The sequence below is a fragment of the Plutella xylostella genome, chromosome 13, assembly GCF_932276165.1.
Source record: "Plutella xylostella chromosome 13, ilPluXylo3.1, whole genome shotgun sequence".
NCBI classification, from domain to species: Eukaryota; Metazoa; Arthropoda; class Insecta; order Lepidoptera; family Plutellidae; genus Plutella; species Plutella xylostella.
The window spans coordinates 1,526,369-1,550,818 of NC_063993.1; the positions used below are offsets into that span (position 1 = coordinate 1,526,369).

The 24,450-nt window shown below is 43.2% G+C and overlaps 2 protein-coding genes across 6 annotated transcripts; both read right to left on the bottom strand.

Annotated features, from left to right (window-relative positions):
- Positions 1–685: 685 nt before the first annotated feature.
- On the bottom strand, positions 686–23,852 carry LOC105397394 (probable phosphorylase b kinase regulatory subunit alpha). Of its 5 annotated transcripts, none has more exons than XM_048624993.1 (19): positions 22,962–23,852; positions 17,119–17,470; positions 15,836–16,821; positions 15,217–15,430; positions 13,993–14,102; positions 13,495–13,642; positions 11,136–11,300; positions 10,617–10,781; positions 10,118–10,229; positions 8,933–9,030; positions 8,379–8,561; positions 7,400–7,656; positions 6,677–6,805; positions 3,651–3,789; positions 3,218–3,262; positions 2,682–2,783; positions 2,132–2,247; positions 1,497–1,754; positions 686–912 (listed from the first exon to the last, which is right to left on the bottom strand). In XM_048624993.1, exons 2-19 carry the CDS (start codon positions 17,375–17,377, stop codon positions 709–711), a joined length of 3,690 nt encoding a protein of 1,229 aa, XP_048480950.1. In that variant the 5' UTR covers positions 17,378–17,470; positions 22,962–23,852; the 3' UTR covers positions 686–708. The 5 variants fall into 5 exon arrangements, with proteins under 5 accessions (XP_048480950.1, XP_048480951.1, XP_048480952.1 ...); XM_048624994.1 differs by lacking the exon at positions 13,495–13,642 and adding an exon at positions 12,442–12,589 and having other exon boundaries at positions 22,962–23,851; XM_048624995.1 differs by lacking the exons at positions 13,495–13,642; positions 22,962–23,852 and adding an exon at positions 12,442–12,589 and having other exon boundaries at positions 17,119–17,474.
- On the bottom strand, positions 17,476–21,426 carry LOC125489340. Its single transcript, XM_048625007.1, has 6 exons — positions 21,284–21,426; positions 20,559–20,746; positions 19,986–20,171; positions 18,222–19,403; positions 18,069–18,125; positions 17,476–17,618 (listed from the first exon to the last, which is right to left on the bottom strand). The coding sequence occupies exons 1-6, from the start codon at positions 21,424–21,426 to the stop codon at positions 17,590–17,592; spliced, it is 1,785 nt and encodes a 594-aa protein (XP_048480964.1). The 3' UTR covers positions 17,476–17,589.
- Positions 23,853–24,450: the final 598 nt, after the last annotated feature.

Sequence of the window (24,450 nt, forward strand, 5' to 3'; positions counted from 1 at the left end):
TTCATAAAAATATAATCCATTAAATCATTTCATGGCACAATCATTTTGATATAATTTTCTCTAGTAATGTAAAACTTCCTATACAAAATGATCTATACTTGATGAAATAGAAATATGAATGTAGGTTAGATATACACCTTTTAATTTTATATTTGATTCTATTCTCACCTCTTACTCTATTATCATCACAATCATCAATTAGTCCAATTATTCATAGATCAAATCTTCATCTATATTTATTACTCTGCCATAATTGGCCATTAATTTTACTAAAGTGATTATTATAAATAACTCTTTCAGCGTATTCGCCGTCCTTAACTACACAGGACTAAACATTCATATAATATTTTGAGACAGTTTCTCTTATAACAGAAGGTACATTTCATACCAAAATGTACGCCTACGCGAAAAATGCTACTATACTAGAAATCACATAACTTGACCAAAATGGCGTCTATCTTCATAAAGGAACGAATTATAAGAATCGCAACTCCAAGGTGACCTAAGTTTCGTCTGCGCCACTATTATTTTGTTGATGCCTATTAACATTCTTGGCTGCGTAGCGTTATTACAACGTATGTAATTTTTGCGCGACTTTGTATTTTGTCCACACCAGACGTCGCGTCGCTCGCATCGCGATCTTTACACTCCCGCCATACTTCCATACCCATATCCTCCTAACACTGCAGCTGTACATTCCTGTGGTCCCTACGTGACAGTACATTCCACCGGTCGGTCTGGCTGTAGCAGCCTAGCCGTGGCTCGCGCCAGGTACGTCATGGTCCCGTAGCTGCCACTCGGCGCGCTGTCATACAGATGTTGGCACACGCCCGCCGCGCCCCCGCAGAGCAGGGTGGTGGTGTCGGGGGCGGGCTTAGCACAGCAAAGGGTCGCGTCGCCGTTGCACTTCATCTGTGGGGTTAAATGAAAGTTTAGAAAGAAATCAGGAAATAAAATTAAGAGAAAGAAAAATTATAATTGTAATTTGTAGAACGACGCGGATTGGAATGCTCATTCTATCAGCCAGCAGAGTAATCCACTGCTAGAAGAAGCAATACTAAACTGAATTTAACCTCGCTTATCTATTACAACACCCCTCTCTTTCCGTCGTGTGTTCAAAACTGATTGAAATACGTCTACGATATCCATACTCAATATTGGGTAATGAGAAAATACGCTTGATATTCTGTCCATTTTCAAGTCAGAACACAACTTTTATGGGTTTGTATACAAAACTGGATTGCGTCGTCGCATCGCCAAAACCTGCGACTGTTTTGACAGTTTTTCAGGGCAAATGCTTGATTACTGTCGCAGGTTTATGCAATGCGACATCGCAACGCATTTTCTATACAAGCCCTATAACCCTTTTTTTTTTAAATCATTTATTTATCCCAATTACATGTTTTTACTTAATTCTATCTAGCCACTATCGGAAACCACTAGGTTTATCTGTAGCCACTAGGTTTCCGTTCGAGCTAAAAAAACAAACCACCAACCTGATCATCCAGAAAGATCTGATTCGCCGTGTGAACCAACTCCTCCACCTGCATCAGCCCTCCCAGTGAATTAACCACCTTGTGCTCAACCACCAGAGTCAACACCATAAGCGCTTCGACCACTAGCTGACGGTATTCTGGCTGGGGTATTGAGTTCAGGACTGTCTCGACGGCTAGAGCGAACTTCAGCTCGCCTGATGTCATCTCTTGGGTTAGGTTCGGTTGGAGGATCTTGCCTTGGATGACGAGGCCTTGGCACTGGAAATTGAGGAAAAAAGTTTGTTTAACAGTTATGAGAGAAATTGAGGGTGATATGCCTATGGTTATTCTTAGAAAGTATTCTGCTGCTGCCGAGAATCCAACAGCGTCGGTATTTGTTGTAGAAGATATGCTGAGAATAGATTTTTACGGCTCTATTAACTGTTTGTGCTCTCCACTCATGTACGCCAAAGGTTCGTAGTGGACTTACTTTCCGCATTAGGTAGTGGTTTAGCCACCGACACCTAAGCAGTCGGCAGAAGCGAAAAAACTTTCTAGGACCGCGGAAATGCGAGGCTTTTAACCCATAAGTAATATCACAACGCCCTTGCAGTGTAGACAACGGTTATCGGTTCTTAAGCAAACATGACACTTACGCTCTCCAGCACGGCCCACACTCTCGAGTAGAAGTCGCGGGGCACGCGGTTGAGCGCACCGTCCAGTCGCCGCCGCCGCAGCCACTGCCCCTGCCGGTCCGGCTCCGATATCGGCGCTGGAAATATGTGGAATATATTGTACTCATTCAAAAACGGCGATACGGCTCGCGACCTATCACGTGAGTACAAATGTACAGCGAAAAGCGGACTACCCCTTCGGAGATTACAGTCGTGAGCATATGTGTATATGTATGGAATATGTGGTGATGTTAGCAAGGAAAAGTACAGTCATATGCAGTAAAATGTTGCATTGTTGTGCAGTGGACTGCATATTGTTGTCTGGTTCTGTGCAGTTCACTGTACCTTGGCGAAATAACAGTTTCTGAATGCATACATTGTCAAAGTGCAGAGAGGAGATCGATCTGCTTTCCATATTCTAATATAACTAACTATATGACTACTCAAATCTGAATAGCCCCTAAGTTACCCTTTTCACAAAATCTATCGATAGATAAATAGAGAGTCTATTGAGTATAATGTGGTATCTTACCATCATCAATGTTGCCCTGCAGAGACTGTCCGTCGAGGATGATCTGAGATTTCTTCCCGTATCTGTTCGATTTGTTGCTCACGATCGAGAAGTTTCCACGACCTATAAATTATACGGACATTAATACAGTACCTTACTACACTATTACCACAATAACACATAATAATATTAATTATTTACAAGGCAAAGTGGATTACAAACGTTATTTTACAAATATTTTTAAAAATAGTAAATAGGACACATATTACTATAAATAAGCAATGCTAATTCAAAATCAGACTGCACTAAACATAGATTGATGCTTTATTAATTTACAGCTTTTCGTTACAAGTTGGTTTCTGACGAGATATGTGAATTTCATATAATTAAATTCCAAAAAAACTTCCATACAAGAATATTAAAGGATATAGACAAAATAATACCATGCATATAAATTATAAACACATGACATTCACAAGATTGTATCTAAGCTCGCACTATAAATAGGGGACGGGACAAAACTCGTACTTGACAAGACACAAATTTAGGAGACTCGCCTCGGCTTTTATCAATCCTATCCTTTATTACTGAGAGGGAGTTCGCTGCAAGAAAATTGGACATGAAATGTTATGAATGTATTCATTTATAGTTATAGTGTTGAATTTTATCAGTGATTGAGCGGTAGAAAGGTGAATTTAGCTGAGTTAATGAACATACTCTGTTGGAAATATTAAATTGGTAGAACTACCTCATCCACCGGAGAAAACACCACGCATAGCTCACGGTAGTAAAATATGACTCATGACAACACACCATTACCCCCTCCTATAACCATCGTTATTAGCCTTAAATTGTCACAATACTGAGGGCCTCCACCCACCTCCTCTAGATAGTGTCTATTTTAAAATTTAAGAATTAGTCCTAGGGCAAATATGGCCAGCCCACTGCCACTTCACTCCTTCCTTATAACTAGAATAGAAAACAACATACCGCTATTAATAGCAAACTCCTTCCCGCTCAGTATGTGGTACAGTAGATTCTTCATCTCGAAGGGAGAGAGGTTCAGTAGATGCTCGGAGGCCTCTTCACCGTCGCAGGATAATGTGCGAGACAGCTCGGTGGCCATCACCTGGTGGATGCAACGTTGGATTTAAGAAAAGGTTTACAACGTAACATAATGTAACAAATGTAATTTATACGCACATAACTACATTATATCTGCCTGTTTTATTATCAAGACAAGCTTTATACGTGTATGCCTAGCTTATGTGAAATTATTAATATTAAATAGTAAAATCCAACTCGCTAAAAGGTGGCAGGGGTGAAGGGAGATGTATCCTTGTTTTCATTGGCTCGTTCAGTCACGTCAAAATACTCTACATTTTTCCGGCCGGCTTATTTTGGCTGGTTTTTCGAACACGTTTTAGTAATTGACAAGTGTTAGGTAGTAACAAGGAGTGCCGAGGGTTTAGACCAGCCCCTCGGTGACTGGCTGACTGCGTAGAAACGGACCACCCAATTATATATGATAAAATTGACAAATATTATGTATCCATATAATATGTCTTGAATGGTCTTTGTTTCTTATTCGTCAACTCTTTTGAACATCTGATCTGGGTGCGTCAGCTGTAGTGGGCTGCATTTTACCCGACTGGTCAGCTGCAGTGGACCGCGGTGTACCCGCCTGGTCAGCTGTAGTGGACCGCAGTGTACCCGACTGCTCAGCTGTAGTGGACTGCAGGGTACCCGACTGGTCAGCTGCAGTGGACCGCGGTGTACCCGCCTGGTCAGCTGTAGTGGACCGCAGTGTACCCGACTGCTCAGCTGTAGTGGACTGCAGTGTACCCGACTGGTCAGCTGTAGTGGACTGCGGTGTACCCGACTGGTCAGCTGTAGTGGACTGCAGTGTACCCGACTGCTCAGCTGTAGTGGACTGCAGTGTACCCGACTGGTCAGCTGTAGTGGACTGCGGTGTACCCGACTGGTCAGCTGTAGTGGACTGCAGTGTACCCAACTGTCGCATAATTTGCAAAAAGTACTGGAGGGAATCAATGGTGATCTTGATAACATAGATAACTGGTCTAAAGATAATGCGTTGGTGCTGAACCCATCTAAATCGAAATATATGGTTTTGGGCTCCACTATGCAGGTCAGAAACATTATTAATACTAATGCTTTAACTATAAATATGAAAGGCCAGAGTATTGAACGCGTTCACGAGGCAAAGTGTCTGGGTTTGCTCCTTGATAGTGGTTTAAAATTTGAAAATCACATTCAGAATATTGTCAAAAACTGTTTTTTCCGTCTTAAAGTTCTATATAAAATCCGCTCCTTACTAACTGAAAAAAAACCGGCCAAGTGCGAGTCGGGCTCGCGCACAAAGGGTTCCGTAGCTTAAATCAACCTATCTCAAAAACTATAAGAGATACTTTGATCAAACCAAAAATCGTTGAAAGAGTTAATTAGCATGCATCACCTCTATTTTTTTTAGAATTTTATACCCCGTAGTTATAAAAATAGAGGGGGGGGGACATACTTTTTACGAGTTTGAGAGCTGATATCTCAAAAACCGTTCACTTTAAGAAAAATGTTTTTTAGAAAACTTTATATCATTTTAAAAGACCTTTCCATTGATACCCCACACGGGTATGTACATCGAAAAAAAAAAATTCATCCCTCAGTTACATGTATGGGGGGCCCCACCCCCAATTCTTTTTTTTACTATTTAGTGTCATATTTTTGTAGCGGTTCATACAACACATATTCCCATCAAATTTCATCACTGTAGTACTTATAGTTTCCGAGTAAATCGGCTGTGACAGACGGACAGACGGACATGACGAAACTATAAGGGTTCCGTTTTTGCCATTTTGGCTACGGAACCCTAAAAAGTACGCATTACGCTGTGTGAGACTCTAATCCTCTCTAGGCTGAATTATGGAGATACTGTTTACGGCCCTTGTCTTCTTGAGCGAACTCGGCGTCTAATACAGCGGGTGCAAAACGCCTGCTGTCGTTTTTGTTTTGACGTACCACCTCGAGGACACATTACTCCTTTTCTAAATAAAGCATCCATGCTAAACATGGAGGCCCGAAGGTACCTGCATACTTGTAGCCTAGTTTTCGACGTGTTAAAGTTTCAAAAACCTGAATACTTGTTTTCTAAACTTTGTTTCTCCCCTTTTCATGACAGGTATGGTACTAGATCTTTCCGCCCAATTTTGTCTGTCCCTAAACATGTTAGCGCCGCGTTTGAAGGAAGTTTCCGTTATCAAGCAACAAAATGCTGGAATAATATTCCACCACCTATAAGGCTCTTAAAAAATAAAATTAATTTTAAAAATAAAATAAAATTGTTTCTTCTTATTAAGCAAAAGACTTGATAACAAATCTAGTTATCTACAATAACTATTTATTCGTTACATATTTTCTATATTTTTGTTACATCCGGCGCAGATCGTCTAACAATAAATACATTCATGCAATATTAATACTATGGTGGGTGCTCTGTCATCCACTGAGTACGACCCTGTGTCTCTTGCTGGTTAGCTGCACACCTTTACAACATTATCAAACTAAAATAGGTAATTTTTCTTCAAAACAATATATTTTAAGTAGTTTTTTTTTGCTCACAATTTATGTAATTCGGCACCCTTGGAACAATTAAATGGGAGGTAACTGAAAATTAGCGGTTTGCTCCTGGAGTAAACATCCACGCTGAGTTACTTCACCCTTTTGGTCCGCTTCAACACACAACCTGCTAAGTACAAACCTGTCTTTATCATAGCTACTATTTACCTAGTTATAAGTACAAATGTGTATATCTGTAATTGTGATTTGTTGTGTATGTAAGAAAGTGGATCAAATAAACGCTTTATCTATCTATCAACTGGTCAGCTGCAGTGGACTGCAGTGTACCCGACTGGTCAGCTGCAGTGGACTGCAGTGTACCCGGCTGGTCAGCTGTAGTGGACTGCGGTGTACCCGACTGGTCAGCTGCAGTGGTCTGGGTGTACCTGGATGATGAGGCCGACTCGCAGGCGCAGCATCTCGAGGAACAGGCGCGGCTCCGTGCGGATGAACATGGCGAGGTGCACCAGCAGCTCCTGGGTCAGCATGGCGGTGGACTCGTCGTCGCCGTAGGCCTGGGGAGTAAATTTATGATGACACGTTTTACATGCGTGTTACAGGAACGAATATCGGAGTGCTGGGAAAAGGAGGGTGAATTTAAAATTGCACGTTTTGCACACGTCAAATAAAGACCGAAAATTCATTTATCAGTAAATTTTACGGTGGAAGTGAGATTTCAGATTTGGACCCATGAAATTTGTTCAGTAAGTCGATTACATTGTCCTACCGGCGAGAAGTTCTATATAGTATAAAATTAAATCAATTTCATCGGAACACTAGCCTACACTACAGTACCCGTATCATGAAAAACCGCAGCATATTCTATTCGATAGTCTATTCGAAAGTGCTGTCAACCTGTCAACAACAAAATGGCGGTGTATTGCGGTGTACAGATTTGCGAAAGTTTGACAGCTATCATTCCATAGGTCATTGTCAGAATAATATCATGTACTCTGTGGTCATTCTTTTCGAAACTCATTCGAAAGGTAAAAAGTGTTCGAAAGTGCTGTCAAGTTGACAATAGTCGCACTCGCATTCGATTCTATTCGTTAGTTCGAATTTTCATGATACGGGTACTGTATTCTATATCACCATTCACCCAAACTTACCAAATGAATAAGATGCCTCAACTCATTCTCGGGTAGCGGCGCAGTGATGGTATGTTCATTATTCGGCGGCATTCCCACTGTGATCTGCTTCTGCCTCACCAACAGATCTGTCACTGCCTTGGCCAAGTCTTCCACTCTTTTGCCGAGCATGCCGGCAGTATGGCGGACTAAACCCCAAAGTTTTTGCGAGCAAGCTTTCTCGTATAGGGCTTTTAGTAGGTCTTTCACGCTGACGATCTTGCCATTTTCTGTCATTCCTGTGAAGAGATACGATTTTGTGCTTAGTTGATGGCTTATGTGTAGAAGTTTCAATGGTCGCGGTCGGTTAGATTCCCGAAGGAGCAGAACCAGGTTATAAAGTCTTGAGTGTGTGGTAATTGGTGTGTTTTTGTCATAATTCAATGATTGTAAAAGACAACCGACCCTGTAATAAAGAAACACTGAAAAAATGTGTAAAGGGAGTAGATTAAATTAAACATACCCCAAATCCATGCCGGGATAGACATAAAAAATATATTACAATAAGTAATTAATACAATAAATGATCCCAAAGTAAATAAGACAGATGGCCGGTAGTATCTGGATAAGGAAGGTCTAGGACAGAGTGATATAGGCGCTTATGGCCTTGTCCAGCCGTGAACAATTACATAGTAATTTTGATACATAGGTAATATCACCTGTCTCCTGCTAGCTGGTGGTGATACACTGACCCGTGTTTAGGTGGACCTAAATATGGAGTCGACTGGATTCGTCTACTGGCTTTCTGGCTTGTCACGCATGCATAGCCCACCTTAGAGGCCTTAATGCGGAAAAAACAGTTCGCTACGATATTATACAGGGTGTTGCAAAAAAAGGGTATAGTAATCCGAAACCATTCTGATTTCAGTTTCGGGCTTAGATATACCATGCTGCACATGTAGGTTTCGGCTTAGTACACCCTTTTTGCAACACCCTGTAGAATATAAATAGCTGCACTGACCGGTGTTGAGGTCCAGGCCGTGCGTGTCCACCAGGTGCTGCAGGATGTCCCCCTGCTCGTCCAGAGACTCCGTCTCGCGCAGCATGGCTAATAGCTCGTCCAGCTCTTGCGCCGCGTAGAGGGAAGCTTGGGATTCGGAGGTGGTGCGGGTTCGGACGGTGGGTAAGTTCTTGTTTATTAGGCCTGCGGGGGGAGGGAGTTTTTGTTGGGTTATGCTGTGGCAAATAATTACGCTGTTTTTTTTATATGATGAATAATTTTGTATTACTTAATTAGTTAGTAATGGCTGAAGTAGTCACTATGTTTGGAAGTACAGCGAAAAGAAGAACGTAAAATCATACAGAGGGGAGATTCTTGTTTATTATGCCTACGGCTTGAGGAATATTGGATTGGATAGGAGTGTTGACTAACGCTAAAGCAGCCTTTTCGAGATAAGAATACCCAAGTGTTGTTTTATTTCTTTCACGCCCAGACTATAGTTGGTTTTTTTGTATCTCGGAATTGAAAGCACAATTACAAAAACTACATAACTGTATTTATATTTAATTTCGTACCTTTCTCTCCAGGTGGTGTGGGTGATTTATCTTTAGAGTCCTCGGTGACTTTGATCGTGGGATTCGGAGCCACGCCTAGATTAGTCGTCGATGTTCCCCTGAAAATATTCATAATTAGGTAACAATACTATAATAAAATCTACATACTTGCACGCATTCTAGTCGATGAAATCTGCGCTTGCATAATCAAATCCGTAAGATTACGAATTCGTAGTAGGTAATACTCTTATTTACTTGGAATAACCGTTTTTGTAGAGTCTATAACATATTTGGTTGAGTCCATTATCCGCTCAAGTCAATTAATTATTCGGTCGAGTCCATTATCCGGTCGAGTCCACTACGCTCACCTGTTGATGGGTTTCCTGGCGTCATCAGGGTCTGCCCGCGGCGCGTCCAGCCACGACGGCTTGCGCTCCAGCTGGGGACCCACGTACTCACCCTCCATACACAGGGATATAGACCTCGAGGTGCCTAAATACTTACCGCTTCTACAGTTCTATGGTACAGGACCAGGAATTAAAATGTAGGTACGTGCAAATTGTCATAATTTTGCCGATGCTTAGGTACTGTCAAGATTTAAAAGCAAGTGGCAAATTTTAAGTTGCGGTTATTTTACGTGCGTCGCCTAATAACCTAACTATAATAAATCACCCCTATAGAAAGATATTGGTCCAGTTCATTATTTAGTGAAGTCTAAGAGATCAAGTCATTTGGTCGAGTCCATTACCTGGTCGAGTCCATTATCCGGTCGAGTCCATTATCTGGGCGAGTCCATCATCCAGGCGAGTCCATTATGCTCACCTGTTGATGGGTTTCCTGGCATCATCAGGGTCTGCCCGCGGCGCGTCCAGCCACGACGGCTTGCGCTCCAGCTGGGGACCCACGTACTCACCCTCCATACACAGGGATATAGACCTCGAGGTGCCTAAATACTTACCGCTTCTACATATAGTTCAATGGTACATGCTATTTTTTATAATTTTGCCTATGCTTACTGTCTAAGCTTTAAAAGCAAGGAGCAAACTTTAAATTGCGGGTTACTTTACGTGCGTCATGATAACCTAACTATCCTAAATCATCCCTACGGAAAGATATTGGTCGAGTCCATTATCCGGTCGAGTCCATTATGCGGTCGAGTCCATTATCCGGTCGAGTCCATTATCCGGTCGAGTCCATTACGCTCACCTGTTGATGGGTTTCCTGGCATCATCAGGGTCTGCCCGCGGCGCGTCCAGCCACGACGGCTTGCGCTCCAGCTGGGGACCCACGTACTCGCCTTCCATGCCGAGGGTCTCCGCTGTGGGGAGAAATTTAGGGTTATGTTGTAGGGTATAGAGGTTACAATGGAAAATGTGCGATCGCAACTCACTGCGAGTTGGGCTAAAGAACAAATCATTGATTGCATCAGACGTAGGTATTTGAGGCTGCGTTTCCAGTAGGCAAACTGTTCGCCGGCGACTGAGTTAGCGGAATTCATTTTGACAAGTAGTTTTAGGGGCTGGTAGGTCTTAGCTGTTACGCTACTATTAGAAAAAGGCATACAAATAAATTACACCAATGTGATAATGGTAGTGGCACAGGCTACTTTTAACGTCGCAAGGAAACGCAGCGTTTATTTATTTAAACATGGAACTTATACTGTCCATTTTTTTATATCCTTCCTCATAACGCTACAAAAACTCACAATCAACATTAATGCTCCTAGTCTTCTTGATGGCGCCCCGGACGGACATGCGCCGGCGCAGCCCCCGCGCGGGCGCCCCGCCGCGGTGCGACAGCACAGAGACCTTGTTGCTGAAGGATTTGAGGAGATGCTGTTCGAGGTAGCTCTGCACTTGAGGGTTTAGCTCTGGAAGAAGGGAAAAAAAATACTCATTACAAAACGGCAGGTAAGTACAAAATGTTGCAAAGAAAACTGGGTGGCTCACTTGCAAGTCATGTCTGATTACTTACCCCATCGGGGTTAAAGTGGTGAGCATTTATGCACATACAGTGTTGGTCGCTAAACTAGGAATCTTTGAACTTCAAAACCATTTTAGCGATAGAAAACTAGGTGATGTGATGGTGTCAGTGTATTGTATTACCTACATGGGTACATACACAAATACCTATAAACGAGTTGAACATAAAATACTCATTTTCTATCATATTTTCGATAATAGACAATAAGCTTCTGCGTTTCTACAATAATATTTATACTCACTATCAGGATACCCGTCTTCCTGACTTCCCAAGAAGCTCAAGTCGGTTATGGCCGAAGTGTTGAGGAAGTCCCCGAGATTGCCCAGCGTCACCCGAGTGCCGTTGATGTAGCCAGACTTGAGCTTCTTCATCGTGGTTATAAGAGCCATTGGTATTTTTCCGTGGTCTGAAATAGTTTTAATTAAATAAGAATTAAGATATATATTTTAAAAGGTCAAATCAATAAGCAATTTTTAAAGCTCTTATCTGCAATATTTGTTAGTAGGATATTATAATTTTTATTTCGATGTTAGTTGTAATGTTTCGGTGAAAACTCATAGGACTTTTTTATGATGTCCCACTGTAATGATAACGACTTGCTTGTGAAAGCATATTACAATGACATGTAATGAAAAAGGCTAGAAGATTTTTTTTGCATATTGACAACATCGATTATTTTAGTAGGTAATAAATAAGTGACTCTCATTCTGTACAGTGTCTCTTTGTTTAGAAAACACGCACAGTCCGAAAACACATCAACGCTCGTTCATGCAGATTACGCACATACATGCGGGGAAACATGCAACCGCTACACAACGTATATTTAACACATCGAGTCCCGCACTCCCGTGCGTGACTTTGGAAGGACGTGACGTGTGTGTTGGACATATCTCGAATATATCTCGTGTTGAGTCAGAAACGCAGAGAATTCAGATACGTCGATAGCCGTCGTCGCGTCGGTGTCGTATTAAAGGTCTTCTATGTGTTGTCTTAAATAAATGTATCGTCTTTCTTCTCTACTCCCTTACCCAGTAAGCAGCGTGGCGAGCAGCGTGATGGTGGGCCGGCCCAGCATGTGCCGCCAGCTCATGCCGAGGAAGGCCACGTTGGCGGTGAACGTGGACGCGAGCAGCGCCGGGTCGCGCGACATGTAGTACTGCGTGGCTAGCAGTGTTTTACAAAGCTCAAGAGTCTTAGATACGCCATGTTTTGCAGTTATTGTCGTATGTATCGAAAACTGTATTAAATTGATCTATGGCCATCATTATTTTTAAAGCAGCGCCATCTAGTGTTTGCAATCCACTAACCTCCTGTAGGCTAGCAGTACTTTACAAAGCTCAAGAGTCTTAGATACGCCATGTTTTCCAGTGATTGTCGTATGTGTCGAAAACTGTATTCAATTTATCTATGACTATCATTATTTTACAAGCAACGCCATCTAGTGTTTGTAATCCGCTAACCTACGGGTGTCAGTCTAGTTTATAACTGTTGTAAAGCTAAAGTGACCCTCTAAATCACTCTAAATACTCTAGAAGCTTCCATCTTACCCAGCAGATACTGCGTGGCGAGCAGCGTGATGGTGGGCCGGCCCAGCATGTGCCGCCAGCTCATGCCGAGGAAGGCCACGTTGGCGGTGAACGTGGACGCGAGCAGCGCCGGGTCGCGCGACATGTAGTACTCTTCGTAGTCGAAGTTCTGTGCGGCGAGCGCGTGACCGGAGTAGAGTAACGTGTTATTGACGGTTGGAGATTGATTGAGTGTTCAGAGTAAGGCTGAGCGCATGATACTAAAGGTATGCTAGGATGAAATAGACTGATTATGTATACATTATATTCCAGTACTAGTCAAGTACACTACTAACCTACTATGATAGTTAAAGCGTAGGTAGCTGTATCTGTCTCATGTTTAGTATACTGAGCGTCTAAGCCATAGATTTTGTTGACGGATATCGATTGGTAGATTTAGTTTCGTGTGCGGAGCCTTATCTGGACTTGAAGACTGTAGTTTTTTATTTTTACCAAAGATTCGTAATATTATACTAGTAAAATTTATTCCCGTGTCTGATCAACCATGTTTCAGGCAGGCGGGATCTCAATAACGTTACGATTACTCTACTTTCCGATTTTCGCGATCGCCACACATGTAAATATTATGGAGGGTTTATAAGGGATGGCTGGTGAATCATTATATTGCACTGGCTGTACATAATCTAATATTTATTTTAATACAATGAAACATAAGTGGATTTTCTTTAGATAAAGTAAACAGTACAATGATCCATAGCCAAAAACGGTAAATGGGGCCATTAATATTAGTACAAACAGGGATGTTGAGTGATTTGATATTCAGACATGGGGCATTTTATAACATAATGTATTTTGTACTTGTTTGTTAGTATAGATGCTAACTACTGATTTAAAATATATTATATCAGCTTATAGAGTATATGAAAATACTAAATTACACATTTTACACACGTACTTTACTGAAACCAAGCATGAACTACAGAATAAGAAAATCACACACACAACCAACCCACGATAGCAAGCAGCAAGCAAAAAAAGAGCACCCAAGTAAAGTAAATAAAATAGCATAAGTACCTAAATACATTTGGTTTAGAGTCAACACGACTAAAGGCCTCCCGAGTAGGTTTTGCCATGAAGATTTCAGGAAGTTTATCTCGGCCTTTAGGGTGTCGACCATCAACTCGTAATCGGATGCTATGTAGAACCGTTTCATATCAGAAAACTATTAACATAGAATAGAAATATACATATTAGTTTTGGTACATAAAAGTAAGGCATGCAGTAAAAGTGAGAATAGAGAATAGGTTTGCTTTATGTGTAGAAGATAAAGTCATGCTTTTGCATATAAATATAGTATTGCTTATTTATCAACGTGTCACAAATGGGGTTTAGTTTCAACATACAGTAAGCGATATTCTAATGCGTTTAATATATCGTTTACCAAAATAATTAGACCCAATAAATTTGGAAATAACTATCATATTCTGCTAGATCTGCACAGTCATATGTCCCTAGGACTTAGGGCCTAGTTCATTTACTTAAATTAATTATACATAACGTAGTATTATTTACCTGTGGTGTGAATGCGAAGATGCGGTCGTTGAGAGAGTACAGTTTGCTTGTGCTCAGTATGCCGACGTCACGGGACTTCCTCCCGGATAGACCCAGCTTTTTGTTTCTGCCTGAAAAATAAGAAAATATTGTTTTGATTGATTGCGTCACAACCGTCAAAACCTTTGGTTGTGACGCAACGGATTAATGAGATAAAGAGTCTTGGGTCTTGAGAGACTGACGGGCAGCCGGGTCGAAGGATGGACAACTGGTTTGACGGAGAGAGGGATAATTAGACTGAAGGACGGACTGATGAGCTGACGATCGGACGGATACGGGATATCCGTAGGGACAAATTCAAGGATGAGCGGATGGATGGATTGATGGATCAAGGAATGGGCAGATGGACACAAAATGTTCCTATAATGGTCCAGTTTTAGTGAAGTAAATATAACCTTAATACGTGTAGAGATGGCTGAGCACCCTTGAACCTCAAACTCTAAATCTGCACGATATGAAGGATACGCAAACAGATGGCCGGATGGACAGATCACGTTCAATATTTTGATTTTTACTTTTAGCGGTACAGATCCCTAAACATTACCTAAATACGTGTACAGATGGCTGAGCACCCTCGCCGGCTGCACCTCGACGGGCGCCACCTCGGCGATGGTCTGCACGTGCAGCTCGTGCTCCAGCAGCTTGTCCCGGATGTCCGCGTCCTCCGCCAGGATCACGATCTGCACCACCACGTCCGGCTTCTTCTCGCTGCAGAGCCGCCGGTTTAGCGGGTCTAGCTCGCTCACGGCGAGGAATAGACTTAAAGATGGACGGATGGCCGTAGGGACGAATTTAAGGATGAGCGGATGGATGGATTTATGGAGCAATGAATGGACAGACAGGAAAATGTCCCTATAATGCTCCAGTTTTAGTGAGGTAAGCCCGCCCTAAATATTACCTCATATGTACACACGGCAACGTTAAATGGTTGCCATTTGACGTTGCCGTGTGTACTGCTGGGGCACGGGTTTCCTTCTAATGAAGGAAGGCTTTTAGGCCTAGTCCACCACGCTGACCTGGAAGGTTACTCTATACTGACAAAAAACGAACGAACGAACGAACGAGAGATGTCGTGCAATCGTCATGTTTTATACAACGGGATAGAGCCGTGACTAGCACTCCGAATCTTAGTTTTTCGTCATATAGAGTGACTCCCCTAATGCGGGTTGGTATTAGAAACATTACCTAAATACGTGTAAAGATGGCTGAGCACCCTCGCCGGCTGCACCTCGACGGGCGCCACCTCGGCGATGGTCTGCACGTGCAGCTCGTGCTCCAGCAGCTTGTCCCGGATGTCCGCGTCCTCCGCCAGGATCACGATCTGCACCACCACGTCCGGCTTCTTCTCGCTGCAGAGCCGCCGGTTTAGCGGGTCTAGCTCACCCACGGCGAGGAAGCCCTGTGGTTTGGTTAAAAAGGTTTAGTGGAAATGTTTTGTTAGGTCTGCTGGTAGTGTAAGCAAGATCTGGTTGAGCTATTTTGTTTTTTTTTTGTTTTAATAGACAGCTACAGTCGAACTATAAAGCCCTGACAATAAAGAGTTCGATTTTGCTAAGAATTTTTATCATTATCAGTTATTTACTTACTTTAACATACATTTTAAAAATAAAATACCAATTCATAATGGCTTTTTTAATGGATTTGTCCTTTAATAAATATAACAGATCGATTAAATACGGTCTTTAACTATTAATTAGGATCCACTTCCGTTTTCAGGACTAGTTTTACTGTATGATGTTATCAGTAACGTTGGCATTAGAAATCTTTCTACTGAAATTTTGATAACAAAATATTTACTATTTACCTCTTGCAGTAATTTCCCAAGAATATACAGAGACTGTGCCCAAATAAATGGGCATCTGCCAAGTGGGATCCTCTCCTGAGAGCCAGGCTTCTGCTGCTCGAGGTCGGCCTTGTCCGCCGGCACCGCATACAGCTCCGGCACCAGCTTGATCCCGTCATCCTTCCTCAGCATGATCTGCTCCAGCCGCCCCATGTAGTCCACCACATTCTTCTTGTCCCCTTGGAAGCAGTAGTCCAGGATCAGGTAACAGAAGAACAGAGGCCACTCACACTCGATCTTCTCAAACATCCGCAGCTCCCATGGCTCATAGTATAATCTATTTGGATCCTCCCGTGGAGTTTTGTGTCCATCTCTGAGAAACCTCTTGCATCCATACTTCCCTTGCAGCTTGGCTATTATGGCTTCTCTGGTACTCGCTATCAACTGTGGGTCGTCAACCGCAAATGCTGGATAGCTTATGATGGACAGGATACCTGAGTCTAGCTCTTTGCTGTTTGACTCTCTAGGCAGCATTGACTGCAAAACAGCCTGGCATTTCTGTGCCTCATCAGCTAAAACATGAATGACACTGGAAGGCCCTCCTCGGGCACCAAATAGGTCTAACTCATTCATGGCCTCTAAAGCTGCTTTAGCCATGCCAATGGAGCTGGCATTCAGCTCAGGCAGGCCGTGGTTGGTCTTGTCTCCTCTTTCCCAGATGCCATAGTCGGGAGTGCAGTATGCAGACTCAATGTAGAACACTAGGTTCTGAATAAAGGCTACCTCATCAAGCACAAATACAATCTGGAGACCGGAAGCGGTCATCTGTGCGAGGATGAGCAGGTAGAGAGAGATTGCGTCAATCTGCAGGTGACCCCATTCATCGTCTTTCACCACTGTGCGGCCGGTGGCAGAGGAGTATTTAGCATGGAGAGAGTCCAATGGATTCTGTGTAGATTTGAATTTCTCTACTTTCTGCTTCTGTTGCATCATGGCCATCAAAAGACCTGAGAATAAATAAATAAAGTAAACATTTATCTAAATAGAGGCTATCATAAATCCAAAATTCATAACATTTCAAACATAATACGGAACAGGGTGTACTATTACTATCAAGTATAGTAGGTATCTCCTTCAATTGATTACAAACAAATTAATTTGACCTAAACAACGACATTTGCGACTTATGTAACATCAACTATTTCTGTCCATTGGTGTGTAAGCCAAGAACAACAAAGATCATCTCCGAAACCAACCATACCAATATAAAATGTATAAAAGACGAAATATTCACAGCTACATACCTCTCATTAACTTCACGCAACTTTGCTCCAACTCGTACGTTTTAGCGCGGTCTTCATCTTGATCGGCTATCTTCTTAAAAGCCATGGAAAGCCCCCATACTGCCAGTATGCAGTACAGGTTGTCTCTGATCCAGGCATGGTCGTTATCAGGACTGGCTGGAAACAACCCGGTCACAGGTTGCTGATGATCCAAAATAAGCTTGTGCACTACCCTTTGGTAATAGTCCAATCGGACCCCAGAATTGCTGCGGGTTCTCATTTTGAGCGCATTATTTTCTACTTTCCTGTTTTGAGGACTTTAACCCTTCAAATAAACTATACCTACTGGTTTTTATTTTTAGCGTAAATTCACCTCAAAATCAATTCAATTCAATTTTGGTTGAATGGCTCTTTGCCGTGTGTGACTAACACGGCTAACTGGGCCAGAGTCACGTGACCAATGCTCACAGTATTGGAAAGCAGTCGTTACGGTTATTTTAGACTATTTACACAGTTAAAACCTGAAACAACCAGACAAACACAATATATACAAACAATAAGTGGACATCACAAGTAATGGTTAGATTTGTTAGTATATATGTACAAACACATTTACAGTTTAATATTGTTAGTCTTAAGGAATTTGTACAGTATATTAACAAGGGGAGTATGTACAAGGGTAAGAAGATAGTTAGTATTTACAGGTTTGGGAATGGTGGGGGGGAGGATGTCATATAGGGAGGTTTGAAGGTTGGGACATTCGAAAAAGAGATGATCAACAGATCCTTCACTGGCACCGCAGTCGCAGACAGAGCTATCACGGACCCGAATCCTAGCCAAGTGCACCGGGGTGCACGCGTGGCCCAGACGCAGTCTACAAAGAGTGGAAGTTGCTGGTTTATCTAAGTGTTTTGCTTTAAAAAACCATGGCTTTTTTGGGATATGAGGTTGGATATGGGAGTAAAATTTACCTTTAAAATTCCTAGAAGTGTCCCAGGACACTTTCCAGGATCTATCCAGCCTCGGTCCTGCGAGCGAGGCAAGGTCATGGGCAAAGTTTTGGTAATGAGTGTCCAGGCCCAAGCTAACGGCATCCTTAGCAAAGGAATCTGCACACTCATTACCAATAATACCACTGTGCCCAGGTATCCAAGCGATAGCTACTTCTATACCCTGAGTCATGCAACGGAATAGGGTTTCTCTAATTTTTAAAATGATAGGGAATTTGGATTTGGATTTAAAGGGAAAGGAAATAATTGCTTGTAATGAACTGGCCGAATCAGAAAGGATAATAGTTTTGTTAAGTTTGTGTGACTCAGCGTACAGAAGCGCCTCGAGAATAGCTGTTGCCTCGCCCGTGAAGACCGAGGACTCAGGGGGACGCTTAAAACTGAGTGCAACTTTGTACTTGGGCAGCCATACGGCCAAACCCACGTTGCTGTTTTCGGAGAGTTTGGATGCGTCAGTGAATATGGGAAGCCAGCCTGGCCACTCTGAATTGAGTTTCGCACTTAGAGCTTTTTCAGCGGCAGGAGAGTCTTTACTGATACCTAAATCCATTACTACATTGGGCTGAAAAACTAAGGCGTCGTAAGGAACATCAAACAGAGGGTAAATACTAAATTTGGATGTAGGGTGGGGGAGGTTAGAAGAAAAGATATAAGTTTTTAGTAGATAGGAAAGTCCATGGGTTTCTTGAGCATTACACAGACGCTTAAGGATATCAAGTTTGGGCAACAAAGGATGGGAGTTAGATTGCCAGATTCGAAAGAAAAACCGATCACATAAGTATTGTCTCCGAAGTGAGAGAGGAGGGTCAACACACTCAACCTGGAGGGCATTGGTAGGGGAGGATTTCATCGCACCTGAAACTATGCGAAGGCACTTGTACTGCACTTTGTCAATTTTCTCCAGAGCTGCTTTATTGCAAGGGTCTATAATGAAGGCAGCATAATCGAAATGGCTCCGGACAATCGCATTATATAGCAGTTTTTGTGAGTAAGGGTGGGAACCCCACCAAACACCCGACAGTGATCTGAGGACGTTGACACCCCTCTCACACTTCCGAGCCACATAGCTCATGTGATGGGTACCCGATAACTTGGAATCCAATATCACGCCTAAGAATTTTACTTCACTTGATACAGCAATTGAATCTTCTCCAATAACGATGTCCACGTCAGGGACGTTGCGCTTCTTGGTAAATACGACTGCTGTACATTTTTGAGTGGAGAGGGATAAGCCATGTCGAGTCAGCCAGTCCGAGAGGTATTTTAGGGCCAGGTTCAGCTGGACATTTGTCTCTCCTAATGAAGAAGAAGCGTGGTAGAGTGCAAGGTCATCAGCATATTGTAAAATGTCGCAAAAGCAGTCAACGGACCGTTCAAGATCGTATGTATAGAGGCTGTACAGGAGAGGGCTCAAGACTGATCCCTGGGGGAGGCCTTTCCAAACAAATTTTGGGTGGTCTAGGGAAGATGATGGGGATTTTATAAATATGGATCTCTCCATTAGTAGGCTGCAAACAAGACGGGTAAGCTTCACTGGAATACTCAGCTGGCGCATTTTCTGCCTGAGCACAGGAAGAAGTACGTTGTCGTAAGCAGATGCTACATCAAGAAAGACACCCACCAGGTATTCTTTCCTCTTAAAGGCAATTTGGATGTCTGTAGTGAGTATCGCAAGGCTGTCCAAAGTACTCATGCCTTTCCGAAACCCAAACTGGGTTTTGGCTAAGATACCTTTGTTTTCGACTAGCCATTCGAGCCTGCACTTTATTATGTGTTCGAGAATTTTAGCCAAGGAAGAGGATAGGGCGATCGGTCGACGGGAGTTTGGATCACGAGGGTCCTTTCCGGATTTCAAAATAGGTACGACTATTTGTTTACTCCATGAGCTCGGAGTAACTCCGTACTCAAGGAAGTAATTTATCAGCTCCAAGTAGACCTGCTTGACCTTGAGGCTTGATTTTGAAAGAAACGAATATGGAATGCCATCAATGCCTGGAGTTGAATCGGATAGACCTGATAGAGCAGATTGAAGTTCGTCCATAGAGAACGGTGAATCCAATCTGTCTGAAGATTGTATAATAGACGGGGGAGGAGGAAGAGAATCATAGTGTGGGACATATGGAGGGGCCAGCTTGTCGCTGAACCCTTCGAGCCATACAGAGGGATCATTGGATGTGATGTTTTCGACGTTCAGAGATCCACGGAAACGTCGAATGTATCTCCACACTAAGGAAGGGGGAGATCTGGGGGAGAGACGTTCACAAAACCTGAACCAGCCCTGTTTCTTCTTTTTTTTAAGAAGCCTTTTAGTGCGAGCCGCAATGTGTTTATAATTAATAAAATTGTCCATGCTCATGTTTGAGAGATAAACACCCTCAGCATTATTGCGCTCGTCTATGGCCGTGGTACAGTCGGAATCCCACCAAGGCGGTGAGACTCTTTGGCATTTGCGAGTTTTCTTGTTTTTCGCTGAGGATGTCAATGCTCTCTCAAACATGTCGTAGTTGGCGAGAAAATTGTCACTAGTACAGGGCTGGATCAGGCTAAGTTTATCTTCTACTGATGAGATGAAGTTGGACCAGTCTTTCTCGCCAACCATGTACCTTGGAAAGGCACATCTGTCGGTAAGAATGCTGGACCTGTTGGGAATAGTGATTGAAATGGGAAAATGATCACTTCCAAAGGTATTTGGAAGGACCCTCCAGAATATTGATGATGAAAGAAGAGGAGAGCAGAAGGATAGATCCACTGCACTTTTAGGGTTTTGATGAGGATGGACTCGACGGGTTGGAGACCCGTCATTTAAAATGCAAACATCTAAGGTATCAAGCACGTCTAAGAGGGCGACAGAGAATGAGTCAGTACGATAAGAGCCCCAAGAGGAATGGTGGGCGTTAAAGTCCCCCATGATCAGGAGGGGATGAGGGAGGGAAGAAATTAAATTGTAGAAAGAAGGAAGAAGAGAAGGGTGAGGATCAGGGAAGTAGACGGACACGAATGTAACGCCTATAGCCCTAAGAGCCACGACGTTAAACTCCTGCCCGTGGGGAGGGATAGGGATAGAAGAAAAGGTAAGGGAACGCTTTACTAGCAAAGCGCACCCAGCATACCCGTCATCCCTGTCATCCCGCAGACATGAGTAACCAGAAACCCGAAAACGGGAACCCGGCACAAGCCATGTCTCCGAGATGGCAAGGACAGCGGGCTTGATGTCATCAATTAATGTGAGCAGTTCGCTTTTCTTGCTGTTAATGCTCTGAGTATTCCACTGAAGAACCCGGATCGGGTTCGCAGCCATTGGGGATGGGTTCAGAGCCATTGTGGCATAGAGACGAGATAACTTGTAATTTTTGGGCAACGTTGGGCGGTAGGGTGTCACTGAATTTAGCCAGCAGACTAACAACCAGAGACAAGAGGTGGTCAAGCAAATTGTCGTTAGGAGTGATTACACTCAGGGCACTTCCATTAGGAAGTGAAGAAGATGGAGAAGAGATGATAGCCTGATGGGCAAGTTTGTCGTATCCAGGACGAAGGGGAGACCTAGGCCTGCGTTGTGTGACTACAGTTTTTTTGTAGGAACGGCTGGGAGACTGGCCATTTGGTTTGGTTGAAGCAACTTCAGCAAAAGACTTTTTGCTTGAGGGTAAGCGAGCATCTGCCTCAGCAAATGAGATGCTGTCCTGCGACATAAGCACTTTAATTGATTTTTGCCTTGACTGTTCAGGGCAATTCTTGTCAGTTGAGGGATGATTACCAGAACAGTAAAGGCATGTTGGTTGGGAAGTATTGCACGATTCACCCAAGTGTGGTTGAGCACACTTGAAGCACCTTGGTTTTGAACGGCATTGAGCCTGGGTGTGTCCAAATCTACAGCAGGCATAGCATTGAATTGTGGGGTAAGTATACCTCACAACTTCTACTACAGCCCGGAAGGAGTAAATTTTCTCAGGTAGATATTGTCCCCTGAATGTAATCACTACATTTTGTGTTGGGACGTGTGTTGTTATACCTTCGTTGACCACCTTTCGGCTGAATCTGCGGGCTTTCAGGACAACCCCGCAGCCATGTGGGAGATCAAGGGAGTTGACAAAGTCATCTAGTGATAGATCCACCGGGACTCTTTTGGCCACACCCATTCGGGTTATGTTGTATGTGGGGATTTCAGCTTTAAATTTGTTTGGTGCAAGTGCGGGATGATGGACAAATTCATTGGCTGCCTTTGCGGTCTTAAACTCAACTGAGACTCTGTTTCTACCAGTCATTTTTACACCATCTCGTGTTATGTCAGCTACTTTGTTTTGATATAAAAATTGACCAAACTTGATAGCCCTAAGGGGGGCACCAGAAGCAGGATTTCCTGATGGGATCTCCTGACTAACATTAACAAGAAATGGACCTGCGTCTGTTTCGTCGTACACCTTGGTGGCGTCGAGGCTTGGGTGGGTATAGATAGTCTGGATGCTAGCGGATGCCAGATCTGGACTAACAATAACGCGCTTACCTTGCGTTTGCGGTAGTTGATCATCCCTGGGACGCTTTCGCGTCTCCTGGGACGGTTCCGTGAACATCGGGGGGGATAGCGGGGGTTGATCGGGTGTAAGCATTTCGCCATCAGGGGGATCCGGCGGGAGCCGGATCGGAGGATCCGAATGATGCTCCATTATTTAGAATGGAACCGACACTTTTAAAGAGAAGGGATTTATGGACGAACACAACACTAAACACTTACCAGCACCACAATTACGACAAAAAACAAGAGTTAACTGGTTAAATTGACCCAGAAAGGGGTCCAAGAAACGCGAAAATTGAGGAACACGTGAGCACCAACCAACGCGAACCCCGGAAAAAAACCACCTCAAAATCACAAATAAAAATAAAATGACGGCGATATAGCAAACAGCTGACACAATGACACAAGTGACAGTATTGACAGGAGACAGACAGTGACATCACAGCCACAGATGATACTAAAATGACACATTCTATAACGACACAAAAGGTTTGTTGGTATCTCAGAATAATAATAGTAAATGGTAATTCCGCCTTGTCGTACTTCTGATTCCGTCTTCTCGTTAGAGAAGTACTTAAGTTCCTTGTATTCCGCTATCCGTCGCTGAGCCGACCAACAAAATCATGAAAATATTCAAAGCTTCGTCTTTCACGCACATGGCTTGTTCTAGAGTCAGTACACCCTAGCAGAATAGGTAGATAGTGCATTGCTGCACCAACTTTTCTCTAGAAGCAGGGTAGGCAGTTCTTGCCTTGTTCGAGTGTACACCTTAGCAGGGTAGGTAGTGCATTGCTGGACCCACTTTTGTTTAGTAGCAGAGTAGGCAGTTTATTGTAGCACCCACCTTTCTTCATTAGGTAGGTTAGGTAGGCCAGCGTGGTGGACTAGGCCTAAATCCTTCCTTCATTGGAAGGAGACCCGTGCCCCAGCAGTGGGGACGTGATGATGATGATATTCAGTATTGTAGTCAGAGATATACCTACTTGTCTAAGATTGTACTGGAACTTCCAAGACTCAAAAACACGGGCGTTGTGGCTGCGCTGTATCGTCGCAGTCGTAACGCAATGTTTTAAAGCAGTGAAGTCATGCGAGCGCTGCGTTCGGCGATGCGATACCTGGCTGGGTTTTGATTCATACAAAATCAGCCGTGCCGCTCCGATGATTAAACGTCTCTTCCTCACCTCGTCGCCTTTTTTCTCCTTGTGCGTTCCGTCGCAAAGTTTTAGCAAGATATGACCTCAGAATAATAACGGCCTCATAACTGATGTCTACCTACGACTTCACTCAACTTCCTTCAAGTCTACTGATAAAATACGCTAGTAATATTAGTTCAATGTATGCGTCTCCAAAACACTTGTTTGAAAACTCCATACTAACTACATTAAATATAAGAGAACCTAGAGAGGATGAAGAGACAGAAACGCAGTTTCAATCTAGGTACTCGCGACCTGGAGACACAGCCAGGGCCGGCGCCTGCGCCCCTCACAGAGGTTTATTTAAATGTACTTAATGCCGGTACATACGTAATGTAACAAGCAACAAGCAGATAATTATATCTGTTAATAATAAATTATAGACTACGTATATCACAGCACATCAAATGTATATTTGAGAGCGATGGTAGCTCAGTCGGGTAAGCGTCCGCTTCTCACGCCAGAGATGCGGGTTGGAATTCCGGCGCTGACATACCAATGAGTTCTTTGGGATTTAAATACAATGTACTTACCTAGTTATACAATCAATCTTACGGTGAAGGTAAACATCGTGACGAAACCTACAGACCTAGATTCTAGATGTGTAGGTACCCTAACTGCATTGTACTCAGTCAATGCG

Coding starts and splice junctions, on each gene's coding strand:
- LOC105397394 (XM_048624993.1), bottom strand. CDS start 17,377: ATGAGAACCCGCAGCAATTCTGGGGTCCGATTGGACTATTACCAAAGG. Junction 7,657..8,378: donor CGGCCTGGACCTCAACACCG/GTCAGTGCAGCT, acceptor ATCTCTTCACAG/GAATGACAGAAAATGGCAAG. Junction 3,790..6,676: donor GAGTCGGCCTCATCATCCAG/GTACACCCAGAC, acceptor TGCATCCACCAG/GTGATGGCCACCGAGCTGTC.
- LOC125489340 (XM_048625007.1), bottom strand. CDS start 21,426: ATGGCTCTGAACCCATCCCCAATGGCTGCGAACCCGATCCGGGTTCTT. Junction 18,126..18,221: donor TGGGCACAGTGGTATTATTG/GTAATGAGTGTG, acceptor CCTCGCTCGCAG/GACCGAGGCTGGATAGATCC. Junction 17,619..18,068: donor CACTTCTAGGAATTTTAAAG/GTAAATTTTACT, acceptor TGGTTGTTTCAG/GTTTTAACTGTGTAAATAGT.